This window comes from Nomascus leucogenys, chromosome 19 (genome assembly GCF_006542625.1).
Source record: "Nomascus leucogenys isolate Asia chromosome 19, Asia_NLE_v1, whole genome shotgun sequence".
Classification (NCBI taxonomy): domain Eukaryota; kingdom Metazoa; phylum Chordata; class Mammalia; order Primates; family Hylobatidae; genus Nomascus; species Nomascus leucogenys.
The window spans coordinates 3337612-3352241 of record NC_044399.1 but is presented as its reverse complement, the minus strand read 5'-3'; the positions used below and the strand labels follow the sequence as shown (position 1 = coordinate 3352241).

At 40.2% G+C, this 14630-nt stretch overlaps 1 protein-coding gene across 1 annotated transcript in view; it reads right to left on the bottom strand.

The window, feature by feature from the left end:
- Positions 1-802: 802 nt before the first annotated feature.
- ALLC (allantoicase) overlaps positions 803-14630 on the bottom strand; it is a 29701-nt gene continuing 15873 nt past the window's right edge. The window contains 5 exon segments of the mRNA XM_030799902.1: positions 803-1003; positions 1728-1852; positions 5758-5866; positions 6866-6939; positions 7342-7497. Of these exon segments, the coding sequence (XP_030655762.1) occupies positions 803-1003; positions 1728-1852; positions 5758-5866; positions 6866-6939; positions 7342-7497 (665 nt within the window).

Here is a 14630-nt window from a genome sequence, read left to right as displayed (position 1 = left end):
GAGCCCAGGCAGGTGAGGGGCGTGGCAGCAGAGCCCAGGAAAAGAGGAGGAGGAGGAGGAGGAGGCTAGAGTGATTGTGCTGAGCGCCCCGGGACGCCCTCCGTGCCCCTCCCCCTACACTCGCCGCCCTCCTCTGCAGAAGCGGTAGAGAGGAGGGTTAGGGAGGGACCAGGACCATCTTGACAATCCACATTGGATGGGTGCTGGGATCTGCTTCACATTTTTGAGCCACTGTTTCTTGGATCTTAGGTTGAATGTGACCGGTTCAGCCCCAGAATCTTCTAGGACTCCTGACCCAGAGTGGGGAATGTGAGCTTTTCCACCAGAGGAGGAGCTGTGCAGGGCACTGGGAGCCTGTGAGGATCAGTGCTATAGCCGCTGGCGTGCGGTGTCAGGCGTGTGCCATCCAGAACGCGCCCTCATTGGGGTTAAGAATGATTCAGAGGGAGACGGGGTCTTTGGAAGAATCGTTCCTACTCTGGGTAAAGATAGGCCAGTCCCCTTGAGTGATTCTAGACAGTAGGCTACATGTTACGGCTGGAAGTCCACACCAAAGGTACGGAATATTGATATTATTAGTATCAATATCTTATAATGTTCAAAAAAAAGTGGTTCCTTAGAGACCACCATTCACAGCCATAGCCAGTATGTAAGTTACCAAATGCCTCATAGCAACATTAAATACAGAGATCAATTTGTGAGATGACCACTTTATTAAATCACCAGATGTTCAAAACACTTGAAAAGAAGATTATGACTGGGAAATGACTGCTGTGTGTCCGACACCGGGGCTTTGTATGTATTAAGGGTTTGCTTTGACGCCCACCGAGAACTTCATCATGGGCTTCTCCCGGGGCCTCAGGAGGCAGATGGAGCTGGGGAAGCCCCGGAGCCGAAGGCGGCTCACTCCCCCGTCGGGGACGATGGTGAGCCTGGCGTGAGTGATGACATCTTGGAGCTCCAGGGTCAGGCTGTCGAACAGATGACTTTGGTTGGGAGACAACTGAAAAGCAAGCAGATGCAGAGGTCCTAGTCTGTTAACAGGGCATGTGTGGCCGAATGAGCCCACGCCCCGGGCAAACCTTTGGCTTGCACTTAACCGAAGGGGCTTTAAAAGAAGTTATTAATTGATGATAATTTGGCTTTCCGTGAAAATCTGCTAGTAGGATGCCCGAATAATACATGAATAATCAGGCCCCAATAAACAATTGATGGGCAACCTAAATGCCCATCAATTGTTTCTAATAGTTGATTATACATAAGCAAATTGATAAAAAAAATGAAAGAAGAGATCATCTTGGTTTCTTCCGGAGATTATTTCGTATCTTTACATGGGAGCAGCTCTCACCTCCAGCCTGACCCTCTTTCTAAATCAAAGAAGACACTTGTGGAATATCTCAGAGCGTCCATCCTGCAGGTGGACACTCCATTATAGCTTTAAATGTGCTTGTCGCCCCTTCTACAAAGTTAAACATGATGCAGGGACATGTTTCCATGTATGTATTCTGAACACTTAACAATTTTGTTCTAACAAAATTTGGAAATATAAAAGTGGAGAGAAATAGAGCCTTTCTTCTTATTTAAGTTTGCAGATAGGGGTTTTAAACCTCATTCATTTTACCATTAACCTGAGCAGAAACCTTGGAGTGTATCCTAATCCTTCAAAAGAGAATCTTAGGGAAATAGCACAGTCTGAGTGCTGGCTCCTAATAACATGCCACAGGAACCTTGGTCACTGGAAGCAGTGGTTTCCACTTGTGGGACGGGAGAATCCACTTTTGCGTGATCACGTCCTCTTCTTCCTGAGTTGTCAGGATGCACCCATCCACTTTACAGCTGTCAGGAGCATTGCCTGTTGGAGCAAAACACAGCGTGATTTTCTGTCTGCATTCACACTCAGTTTGGCGTATAAGATATCATGCTTTTCTAATAAGATCAAAAACCCAGCAAAGAACAAGTCCCTGGTCTTCCTGAGCAAAAGCAAAGGTATGAAGTATGTGAGAGAAGGAACAAACTGGTTTGTGAGGCTCAGATTGCCTCATGAAATAGACATTTCTTTTTCAGAGGACTCAGAAGCAGTCCGCCATATGTGAAGGGGCTGGCGCATTTCAGTTTGAATGTATAGCGTTCTCACTTTGAAATCTGAATGTATTTGATAAGCTTCCTCAGTTGCAGATTTAATTACTTGAAGACTGCTATGTGGCTCATCTGAAATTATTATGAAGCTGGAAAATATTTTCCTATGACATATTTTTTAACATGACAATCAAAAGGAAATACTGAGTTTTATGTTAGCTAGCGCTGGGCACCTGCCACACACATGTATTTGGGTATTTCTGAGTCATCTTCAGGTGACAGTATATGGTCCTGAGATTCTTCTCTCTTTGGAATATCATAGGAATCGTGTGCTCAGTTGGGTTAGAGGACCTTGAGGGGAAGGTCCCACTCTCTTTGAGAAGAGAGAACTTCTACTGGGGCTCTTAGGATCAACAGAGGAGGAGCTGCTAATCAAGAACCCTGGAAAAGAGGAGACCGTGGCTCACATGCCCCCTTTGTGGCCCATCTCTTAAAACGGTGGTCTCCAGGGTGGGCGAACATGCCCCTGGGGCGCATACGGACACAAAGGACGCAAGTAGAGAACGTTAGAGCTGCTATTTCTATTTGATATACATACATATGTGTATGTATATTAAGCTTTGTGTATTTGATATAACCTACTATATTATTGCTATAAGTGGATACTGCCATGCTCCCTCATTTCCATTACGGTCATCATATTGTATGTACCAGAGGTATCCTGAGTGATTGACAGTGGTAGATTCATGACCTGTTGCAGTTTTGGGTCCCTGCTTAAGTGGATTTACTGTTAGTTATCTAGTTTTAACTAAAGCATCCCTCACAAAAATAAGTAAGTTATTTTAAACCATTCATGCAGAGAACTGTGGATTAAAGGTACTATTAAAAAATGCAAGTATGTATGAACAAGAAAATCCAGAACTGCCATTTCACCTGACCCTCAGTCAGCCACATTGAAAAGTAAAAACCATGGCCACATAACCAGATCTAAAATTCAGTCTTAAAAAAACAAACAATGGGGAAATGACCCCCAATTCAATAAATGGCGCTGGGTTAACGGGCTAGCCATATGCTGAAGATTGAAACAGGACCCCTTCCTTACACCATATACAAAAATCAACTCAAGATGGATTAAAGGCTTAAATGTAAAACCCGAAACTATAAACACCCTGGAAGATAACTTAGGAAATACCATTCTGGACATGGGAACTGGCAAAGATTTCATGATGAAGATGCCAAAAACAATTGCAACAAAAGCAAAAAAAAATGACAAATGGAATCTAATTAAACTAAAGAGCTTCTGCACAGCAAAATAAACTATCAACAGAGTAAACAGACAACCTATGGAATGGGAGAAAATATTTGCAACCTATGCTTCTGACAAAGGTCTAATATCCAGAATCTATAAGGAATTTAAACAAATTTACAAGCAAAAAACAACCCCATTAAAAAGTGGGCCAAGGACATAAACAGATGCTTTTCAAAAGAAGACATACATGCAGCCTACAAGCATATGAAAAAATGGCCGACATCACTAATCATTAGAGAAATGCAAATCAAAACCACTGGGAGATACAATCTCACACCAGTCAGAATGGCTGTTATGAAAAAATCAAAAAATAACAGTTGTTGACAAGGTTGTGGAGAAAAGGGAACACGTATACACTGCTGGTGGGAGTGTAAATTAGTTCAGCCATTGTGGAAAGTGTTGTGCTGATTCCTCAAAGAACTAAAAACAGAATTACCATTGGACTCGGCAATCCCATTATTTGGCATATACCCAAAGGAATATAAATTATTCTGCCATAAAGACATGCACATGTATGTTCATTGCAGCACTGTTCACAATAGCAAAGACGTGGAATCAACCTAAATGTCCATCAATTGTAGACTAGCTAAAGAAAATACAATACATATACAACATGGAGTACTGTGCAGCCATAAAAAGGAATGAGATGATGTCCTCTGCAGCAACATGGATGCAGCTGGAGACCATTATTCTTAGCAAACTAACACAGGAACAGAAAACCAAATACTATATGTTTTCATAAGTGGCAGCTAAATAATGGGAACACATGAGCACATGGACACTGGGGCCTAATTGAAGGTGGAGGGTGGGAGGAGGGAGATCAGAAAAAAATACTTATTGGGTACTATACTTGATACCTACATGATAAAATAATCTGTACACCAAAACCCCATGACACAAGTTTACCTATGTAACAAACCTGCACATTTACCCTTGAACCTAAAATAATAGTTAAAAGAAAAAATAGATAAAATACCGTCTTTCCAAAATAAGTTAAAATTACCAAGACTTCTTGAAATAATTATAGGCACTACTGTTAATGATGAGCCTGGCCTTGAACATGATTTAATGGTTAATAATTGAGTAAAGTCACAGTAATTCCCAAGTCATTTAAAAACCACTCATCCAAAACATGAATATAAACTGCCACTATTTATTCAAAGATGGCTAACGTGGAATACTCAGTCCAGTACTTATAAAATGTCACATAACAATTTAAAAGTGTAGCAACTTATTTTGAATTGTCTTAATAATACACATATGTATTTCATAAGAAAGTAAATACAGAATATCAGGGTTGTTTGTCCAAATATTTTTTAAACAAATAGAGGTGTACAGTTTTAAAAATGTGTAAACCACTGCCTTAAAAGTGAAGCCTGGGGAAGAAATGGTCACTCCCCTTCCCTGGTCAATCTGCTTAGGACCCTTCTCTGTAAAAAGGTGCCTCCCATCCCTGTGCTTTTCACAGGCTCTTTTTCCAAGGGGGATTCAGAGCCTGTATGGTAAAGGGCTGGACAGTGTCATGGAATCTTGTATGACTTTGGGGGTCATCCAGCCCAAATGTGAATTTTATAGAGGGGTTACTAAAGTTCAAAGGGTTGGCTGGGCATGGTGTCTCATGCCTGTAATCCCACCACTTTGGGAGGCCGAGACGAGCATATCACCCGCAGTCAGGAGTTTGAGATCAGCCTGGCCAACATGGTGAAACCCTGTCTCTACTAAAAATACAAAAATTAGCCAGGCATGGTGGCGGGCACCCGTAATCCCAGCTACTCAGGAGGCTGAGGCAGGAAGAATCGCTTGAACCCAGGAGGCAGAGGTTGCAGTGAGCCAAGATCATGCCACTGCACTCCAACCTGGGTGACAAAGCAAGACTCCGTCTCAAAAATAAATAAATAAAGGTCGGGCACAGTGGCTCAGGCCTGTAATCCCAGCACTTTGGAAGGCCGTGGTGGGTGAATCACCTGAGGTCAGGAGTTCAAGACCAGCGTGGACAACATGGCAAAAACCCATCACTACTAAAAATACAAAATTAGCTGGATATTGTGTAGGATACCTGTAATCCCAGCTACTCGGGAGGCTGAGGCAGGAGAATCGCTTGGACCCTGGAGGTGGAGGTTGCAGTGAGCTGAGATTGCGCCACTGCACTCCAGCCTAGGCAGCACAGCAAGACTCCAACTCAAAAAAATAAATAAATAATAGATAGATAGATAGATAGAGTTCTAAGGGTTAAAGTAGCATGCTCAAAATTACACAGCTTAAATGGGGAATCCACACTGAAAGCCCAGTGTCCTCAGTCCCACTTCCATAGAACTCAGTCTTTAGAATAAACACACCAATTATAGGATACTTCTTTATGGCTTTGCATTTACCTTTAAAATATTTTGTGTCAATTTCAATTCGAGTTATTACTCCAGGATGTGCCAATCGGAAAACTGCCCATTCACAACCCGGTACCAAGAGAATGCCATTCTCATCATTCTGGAATTCAGAAGAGAAGAAAATGATAAACGAACTTGGAGTCATTCAAGAAACCAGTCCCAAAAACCAACAGGTGAAAAAGGTTGACGTGTTTCTTTTATTTCTTACTATAGAATAGTATTTCCTGTGGCCTGATGTGTAAATCACTTTCATGTAAATTGCCTCTTTGCTATCATTTCTTAAATGTCTCATGCCAATTTGTGAGTTCATTGGGTCCCGGATAAGTTTTTCTAAATTTCTATGTCAATTACAGATCCCTGCAAAATGTTATACGTGCAGCAATCTTTATCTAATCCAGTCCATAAGTCCTGTTAATTAGTTTGTTTTGACCTTTCAAGGCACATATTTTGTTGGTCAAACCTATACTGATACATGATGTGCGTTCAAACCTTAGTTTTGAGAACGGAGAGTCTGTTCATTGATATCTCAAAGCATCAGGTGACATGAAATCTAACTTAGGAAGGGGAGGGCACTTTTCTGACCAAGTTTTTGGTGGGATTTGCAAATTGAAAGGCATTGTATTTTTTGTTTCACTTCATCTTGGTTTCTCTATCTCAAATTAGTTACTGGCCAAGTTAAACAGCTGCATGGACTCTAGAGCGCCCTGTCCATCACAAGTTCACATAAGTGGTGTAATCCTGAGATACACAGATATTAAACATGACTAAACTAGTGGTTCTTCCCCAGATCTCCCACACATTTATTCATAACTTTTGTATTATTAAATCGCAGCTCCTTTTGTTTCTTTATTGAAGAAACAGAGGAATGTTCCAAAAATGCATTGGCATAGCTGGCAATGACCAGTATGTTTGGGCTTCTGAGCCTCTGCCCTGATATTATGAAAACAGTGGGAAATTTGGAAAATATAAATCATAGTAATTAGCATTTAGAACAATGCACATGAGATTTCTAAAATATGCAAAAGTTTATTTAAAAGAAAAAGTTTCAAAAAGTACTTTTTAGAAAAACTTTAAACAATAGTTATTTTTAACTTCTTACTTCTAATATTGGTGGCCGGTCCAGCCTTCTTGCAGTTTCCCAACCATCCGCCATAGACTTTGCCCCGCCAACTCCTACAGAAAATAACATTGTTGAATGGTAAACTGCATGATTTTGACTATGAGGATGAATACATTGCTGTAATTAAATTACAGATCTTATGCATCTGAGCATTGCTACATAAGTTATTTTCATTAAAGTTAATGTTTCAGTAAATTCGCAAACAATCATAGCGTTAGTTAAATTTTACGTTTCCTTTTAAATCAGCTACTTAGGCCGAAATTAGGTAGAAAAATTGGTAATGTTGACTTGTTTCATGTCAAAAAGGCATCAAATCCTACACATGGAAGATTAATCTCATCCACTCCTGTGCTTTGAGATGTGCCTTTCCTTTTAAATCACTCTGACCATATTGGGGTATTTAATGCCGGTACCCAGACTTCCTAAATAAGGCAGCTCCAAGAATATCATCTTACCTATTATATTGTTTGGGTGCCCAAGCTTAGCATTACTAAATCCTACACAGACACCTCCAAAAGCGATGGCCGCTAGGTCTGCAGGTTCTTTGGGGTCAGTTGCAGTCCAGTCTTTTTGTCCAGTACCGAAAACTCTAAGTCGTGCAATTCCACCATCTGAAAAGGAAAGGTGCCTTAGTTATTGTTTGTAAAAATGGCTGCTTGTGTATCATAAACTACTGTCTTCTCCAGTGTCATCTCTTGGTAGGCTTTGGCCACACCCACCTGCTGTTTCTCAAATACAACAAGCCCACTGCCCCCAGGGCCTTTGCACTTCATATTACCCTGTACCAGAACAACTTTCCCAGCTCTCCAAAAGACTACTTATGTTCCTCACCTTAAAGGCATGGCCTCAGAAAAGTCTTCCCTCTCATCCTCTGACGTTATCTCCTCCCTCCTCCATTCAGCCACTGCCTGACTCCCCAGGTTACATTTTATCATATCTCTTTGCTTATTTACTCCAGAGCTCTAATCACAGCCTGAAATTATCTTTTTAAGTTCCTGCTAAAATCAGTCTCCAAAACCCAGAATGCGAAATCCTTGTAGGCCAGACCAGTTACCTGTGTTGTTCACTTCTGTACCACTCTTGTATCATCTCTACCTAGAAGAGGTCTGGGCACATAGTAGGCATTGAAGTTTTTTTAATTAAATGAACAACTCCAAGGTCAAATAGCATTTGGGAAATTCACCATGCAAATAATGTTTCATGCTAGAAATGAGCATTGCTGACTCCCACACAGACTCAGACAAGAGAACCTTATGTTTTTATTTTTACAACACCACCCTGCTTAGCAATGCGATTCAGAATACAAAAGATGATATTCACAAAATCGAACTGCTGCCGAGAACCACAGCAGCCTGAAATTAGGTCTGCAGAGCAGCAAATAGCTACCAAAACCAACTCACAGCATCTGATTCTAGTAGAATGAATGTTTTGCTTCTTCGAATATTAATTCCTAGAAGGTGGAAACCAAGCATTTTTAATATAGAAAATTAATTTAATCAAAATATTGTACTAAAACAAGCCCTATATGTTTTTATTTTACAAATTTAGTGAAAATGAGTGATCTGAAATTTTTTTGGTAAAACAATGGAAGTCTTGCTATTTACAACAAATAAAACCAAAAATTTCATTGGCATAAAACCCTAGAAAATATCCTAGAGGGAGTCATTCAGCAGGAGCTGGGCTATGAGAGTAATATCACTGCCATTCTAGTTCATTAAATATTATAATTGGCTTTAATGGTATAGAAGATATTCATCTGTTGAAAGTAAAGTCGATTTCACATTTTAAAAAACAAGATTCTTCTTTACAGAGTTAATATCCAAACTTGCTTTTAATCACAACTGCCAAGGAATCCCAGAAATGACTCTTCATCCTCTGAGTACATCTCATTTAAACCAACCCATTCCACCCAGTGTGTCCCGTGACATCAGCCTGGTTTTCCCCAGCTTCCTTTCCCTTTACACCTGGATCCCAGGTGGAATCCTCATGGAGCAATTAAAGATGCCACTAAGAGTTGGGACATGAAATCTGCATGCAGGCATTGCCCATCTCTCCTCTTCAGGCCGTCAATGCTGACCAATTAGGAAAGAGCTTTTATGTGCTTAGGGACCCTTCATATTCAACCCTCAGAAATAGTCAAATAGAAATGTTCATGGCTCTACCAAAATACTTATGTTATATGTATCACTGTTTTGCAGTTTTTTGTTTTGTTTTCTTTTGTTTTCTTTTTGAGACAGAGTCTCGCTCTTGTTGCCCAGGCTGGAGTGCAGTGGCACGATCTCGGTTCACTGCAACCTCCGCCTCCCGGGTTCAAGCGATTCTGCTGCCTCAGCCTCCCCAGTAGCTGGGATTACAGGCACCTGTCACCACACCTGGCTAATTTTTGTACTTTTAGTAGAGGCAAGGTTTCCCCATGTTGGCCAGGCTGGTCTTGAACTCCTGACCTCAGGTGATCTGCCCACCTCAGCCTCCCAAAGTTATTTTTCTTATCTGTCTCCCACTGGGTTATTCGCTTCATAAGGACAACGACTCTGTCAATTAAATCTAACAACAAATAGTTATTGAGTTTCTCCTGTGTTCCCCATGCTGTGCTAAGTGTCGGGTGTACAAAAATGACAATCTGGACCCACAGCCCTTTCTTCATGAAGCATACACTCTGTTGGCTCTGCCCTACACATTGTCAGGAAAAATGATTCTATGGCCAATGCTCAGTCTGTAGCTCAAAGTAGTTATTCCATAGTGTATGTTAAATTAACAAGTGGGAGAAAGGTCTGAATCTCTTGTAAGCTTTGCTCATTCATTTTCTTGCACTATTTTTAGAACAGGTTATTTCAGTGAATAATATTAGTAAACATGTGTTTAGATCTTTCCATTTTCAGGTCTCACTTTAAAGCATCATAACCAGAGAAACATTGCATCTAAAATAAGGTTCCAGAGAACCACTTCTGGCATGACAGCAGGAGGCGCTTTGCTGTCCTGTTCCTCAGTGGAGCTGGTGAAATTTAGGGGGTTTAGGGGATGGGAAAACACTTCAGGTCTTTGGAAATGGTCCTAAGGGCATACGGAAAATTCAGCAACACCTATTCAAGAATATCTGCTAAAATTCAGTAAGAACAGTGACAGTCTGCGGTATTTGAACCAAGACCCCACCTTCACACCCTCTCCCAGATCAGCAAAGTGGAGACCGCAAACGAGTGCAGCCCATGGTTGCAGGGCTGTCTTCCCGGGAGAGGCAGGACATCAGGGCTTCTCATTCTGCACCTGTATGCCTGTGGCTGAGGCTCAGTCCCAGGCGAGTGTGGTTGAGAGGCGGGGGCTCCTTTATTTGACCCAGCCCTGACTCATGAGACAGAGTCCTACCTTAGGCATGGCCACTGAGATACTGGGGCCACAGTGACCCATTCTCATGATCCATAAGGTGGAGGCTTCTGAGGGTGAGACATCTCCAGCCCTGCAAACCCTGTAACTCAGCCAGAGGAAACACCAAATCAGAGCTGCTATTCAGCAACATGGTGTTGTAAGAGGTTTGTTCCACAGGTGCCCTGGAGACAAATACCTAGCTAACCTTCCCACACCACTAGAATATGCTCCCTGGGACCTCCCCTATTCTGATGGGCAGTAATTTGATTGCTTACTACAAATGAGGCAATCCTAGGCTTAAGGTGCCATCTAGTGCTGAAAAGTAGGCAGCTACCAAGCAGGAAATAAAATCACAGGAAATTTATAAAGATTCTCTAAGCTAAGCTTGTCCAACACATGGGCAATGGGTCTTATGAGGCCCATGGTGGCTTTAAATGTGGCACAACACAAATCCATAAACTTTCTTAAAGCAGTATGAGATTGTTTTGCAAAATTTTTGGCTCATCAGCTATTGTTAGTGTTAGTGTATTTTATGTGTGGCCCAAGACAATTCTTCTTCTTCCAGTGTGGCCCAGGGAAGCTAAAATATTGGACACTCCCTACATCTAAGCAAATATATTCAACAAAAACTGAAACAAACCAGGAATAAAAGACTGGAATAAATAACGAATGCTTCAATGCACAGGCATAGATGTATACCCATAAGAAACAACAGCAAAGAACTATGACATCCCCAAATGGACAAAGCAAGGAACCAGTGACTGATCATAATAAGACAGTGATATATGAACTCTGTGATCAATAATTCAAAATAGCAGTTTTAAGGAAACTCAGTGACCTCAAAGGTAACACACAAAAGCAGCTTAGAAGTTTTTCAGAGAAATTTAACAGGGATTTAAATAATTTTTAAAATCAAACAGATACCTTTGAATGAAAAAATATATTTGCTGAACCAAAAAATTCTTTAGAGGCTCTTAAGAATAGAACGAAGCAAGCAGAGGAAACAATCAGTGAGCTCAAAAATGGGCTATTTAAAAATACACAGAGGAGAAAAAAATGAAAAGGAATAAAGATTGCTTACAAGATACAAAAAAATTACCTCAAAAGACCAAATCTAAGAATTATTGGTGTTGAGGAGGGAGTTGAGCAAGAGCAAGGGGTAGAAAGCTTATTCAAAGAAATAATAGAAAACTTTTCAAAACTTGATAAAGACATAAATATCCTGGTACAGAAAGGTCAGAAAATACCAAATGGATTGTATGCAAATAAGACTACTCCAAGGTGTATAAAAAATCCCAAAGGTCAAGGACAGGCTGGGTATGATGGCTCATGCCTGTAATTCCAGCACTTTGGGAGGTCAAAGTGGGTGGATTGCTTGAGCCCAGGATTTTGAGACCAGCCTAGGCAACATGGTAAAAGCCCATTTCTACAAAAAAAAAAAATATATACAAAAATTATCCAGGCATGGTGGTATGCACCAGTGGTCCCAGTTACTTGGGATGCTGATGTGGGAGGATCATCTGAGCCAAAGGAGGTTGAAGCTGCAGTGACCTGTGATTGTACCATTGGACTCCAGCCTGGGTGACAAAGTGAAACCCTGTCTCAAGAAAAAAAAAAAAAAGATGAAGGATAAAAAAATCCTAAAAGCAGCAAGAAAAAAGAAGCAAATAACATAAAGGAGCTTCAATTCATCTGACAACAGACTTCTCAATGATAACCATACAGGCCAAGAAGTGGGATGACATTTTAAAGTGCTGAAAGAAAAAAATACTGCCATCCAAGAATATTGTATCCAGAAAAGCTATCTTTCAAATATGAAAGAGGGAGAAAATCTTTCCTGGATAAACGAGCTGAGAGAATTCACCACCACCAGTCTTAAATGAAATGCTGAAGTTCTTCAGTTTGAAAAAAAAAAAAACTAATGTGCAAAAAGAAAACGTGAATTTATAAAACCCACTAGTAAAATTAAGTGCGTTAACAAACTCAGAATACTCCAACACTGTAATTATAGTGTGTAATTCACTCATAACTCTAGTATGAAGTCCAAAAGACAAATCTATCAAAAATAATAATCTTTTTGTTGATATCTTTAACAGGTGTTAAAAGATAGGCAATATAAAAACATGCAAATTGAGACAACATGAAGTCAAAATGTGGGAGGAGGGATAAAGTTAAAAATGCAGAGGTTTTTTTTTAGTTTTTCTTTATTTCTATTTTTTTCTTTGTGATCTAAGATGAGTTGGCATCTCTTTAAAATAACTTGTTATATCTATAAGATGTTTTTGTAAGCCTCATGGTAACCACAATGCAAAAACCTATAATAGATTTGCTAAAAATAAAAGTCAGTTAAAACATACTATCAGAGAAAATTAGTTAACCACTAAGGCAGAAAGAAAGGAAAGGAAAGGAAGGGGAGGGGAGGAAGGAGGGAAGAGGAGGGAAGGGAAGGGGAGGGGATCAGAAAACAAGCAACAAAATGACAGTAAGCTCTTACTTACTGATGACAATACTGAATGTAAATTGACTCAATGTTCCAAATAAAGGCATACTGTTGCTTAATGGACTAAGAAACAAGACCCAACTATATGCGGCCTACAAGAAACCCGCTTGACCTATAAAGACACAAATAGGCTGACAGTGAAAGGATGGAAAAAGATATCTCATGCAACCAAAGACCAAAAAAGAGCGGGAGTAGCTACACTTATATCAGATAAAATAGACTACAAATCAAAGACCATTAAAGAAAAAGACAAGACACTGTATAATGATGAATGGGTCAATTACAAATATCTATGTGTCCAACACCAGAGCTTTCAAGTCTTATATAAGGCAAACATTAATAGATCTAAAGGGATAAATAGACAGCAATACAATAATAGTAGGGGACTTCAACACCTCACTTTCAGTAATGGACAAATCATCTAGACAGAAAATCAACAAAGAAATAGTGAAGTTGAACTACACACTAGATCTAACGGACCTAACTGACATTACAGAACATTTTACCCAACTGCTGCAGAATATACATTCTTTTCATCAGCACATGGAGCATTCTCTAGAATAGGCCATGTCTTGGGCCATAAAACAAGTCTAAACAAATTCAAAAAAGTAGAAATCATATCAAGTATCTTTTCTGACTATAATGGAATAAAACTAGAAATCAATAATAAGAGAAACGTTGGAAAATACACAAACACATATAAATTAAACAACATGCTCCTGAACAACAAATGGGTCAGTAATTAAGAAGGAAATTTTAAAACTGCTTGAAACAAATGAAAATGGAAATACAACATACAAAAATATATGGGATACAACAAAGGCAGTACTAAGAGGGAAGTTTATAGCAATAAATATCTATACCAAAGAAGTAGAAAGACTTCAAATTAATCTAACAATGCAGCTCAATAAACTAGAAAAGCAAGTATAAACCAATCCCAAAATTACTAGTAGAAGAAAAAATAAAGATCAGAGGATAAGTAAATGGTGACTAAAATAATACAGAGGATCAACAAAACAAAAAACTTGTTTTTTTTTAAAGAAACAAAAGTGATGAACCTTTAGCTAGACTAATTACAAAGAGAAAAGACCCCAAAAAATCAGAAATAGAAAAGGATACATAAAAAATGAGACTGGCTCTCTTCTCTTTTCCATTTGACAGACACCTGCATATTCTTATGCAGTGCCAACCATGTCCCTGAGGCAACAAGGTGAAAATGAAGGCCAGAGTAAACAAATTTGGCCATATTAAGCACCTGGTCACCAAGGCTGCTTTTAGCTCTGGCAAAGTGGATATTGTCATCATCAATGATGCCTTCATTGACCTCAACTACCTGGTCTACATGTTCTAGTAGGCTTCCACCCATGGCAAGTTCCACAACATCATCAAGGCTCAGAATGAGAAACCTGACATCAGTGGAAATTGCATCATTATCTTCCAGGAGCAAGATCCTCCCCAAAATCAAGTGAAATGACAGCGGTGCTTATTATGTTGTTGAGTCCACTAGAATCTCCATTACCATGGAGAAGGCTGGGGCTCACTTAGAGGGGTAAGCTAAAAGAGCCATCATCTCTGCCCCCTCTGCTGATGCCCCTTATGTTTATGTGGGGTGTGAATCATGAGAAGTATGAAAACAACCTCAAGATCCTTAGTAGTGCCTCATATACCACCTACTGCTTAGCCCTTCTGGCCAAGGTCATCCATGACAACTTTGGCACTATGGAGGGACTCATGACCACAGCCTATGCAATCACTACCACTCAGAAGACCATGGGTGCCCCTTCTTGGACACATTGGCAGAATGGCCACAGGGCTCTACAGAACATCATCTCTGCATCTACTGGCACTGCCAAAGCTGTTGGAAAGGTCATCCCCAAGCTGAAT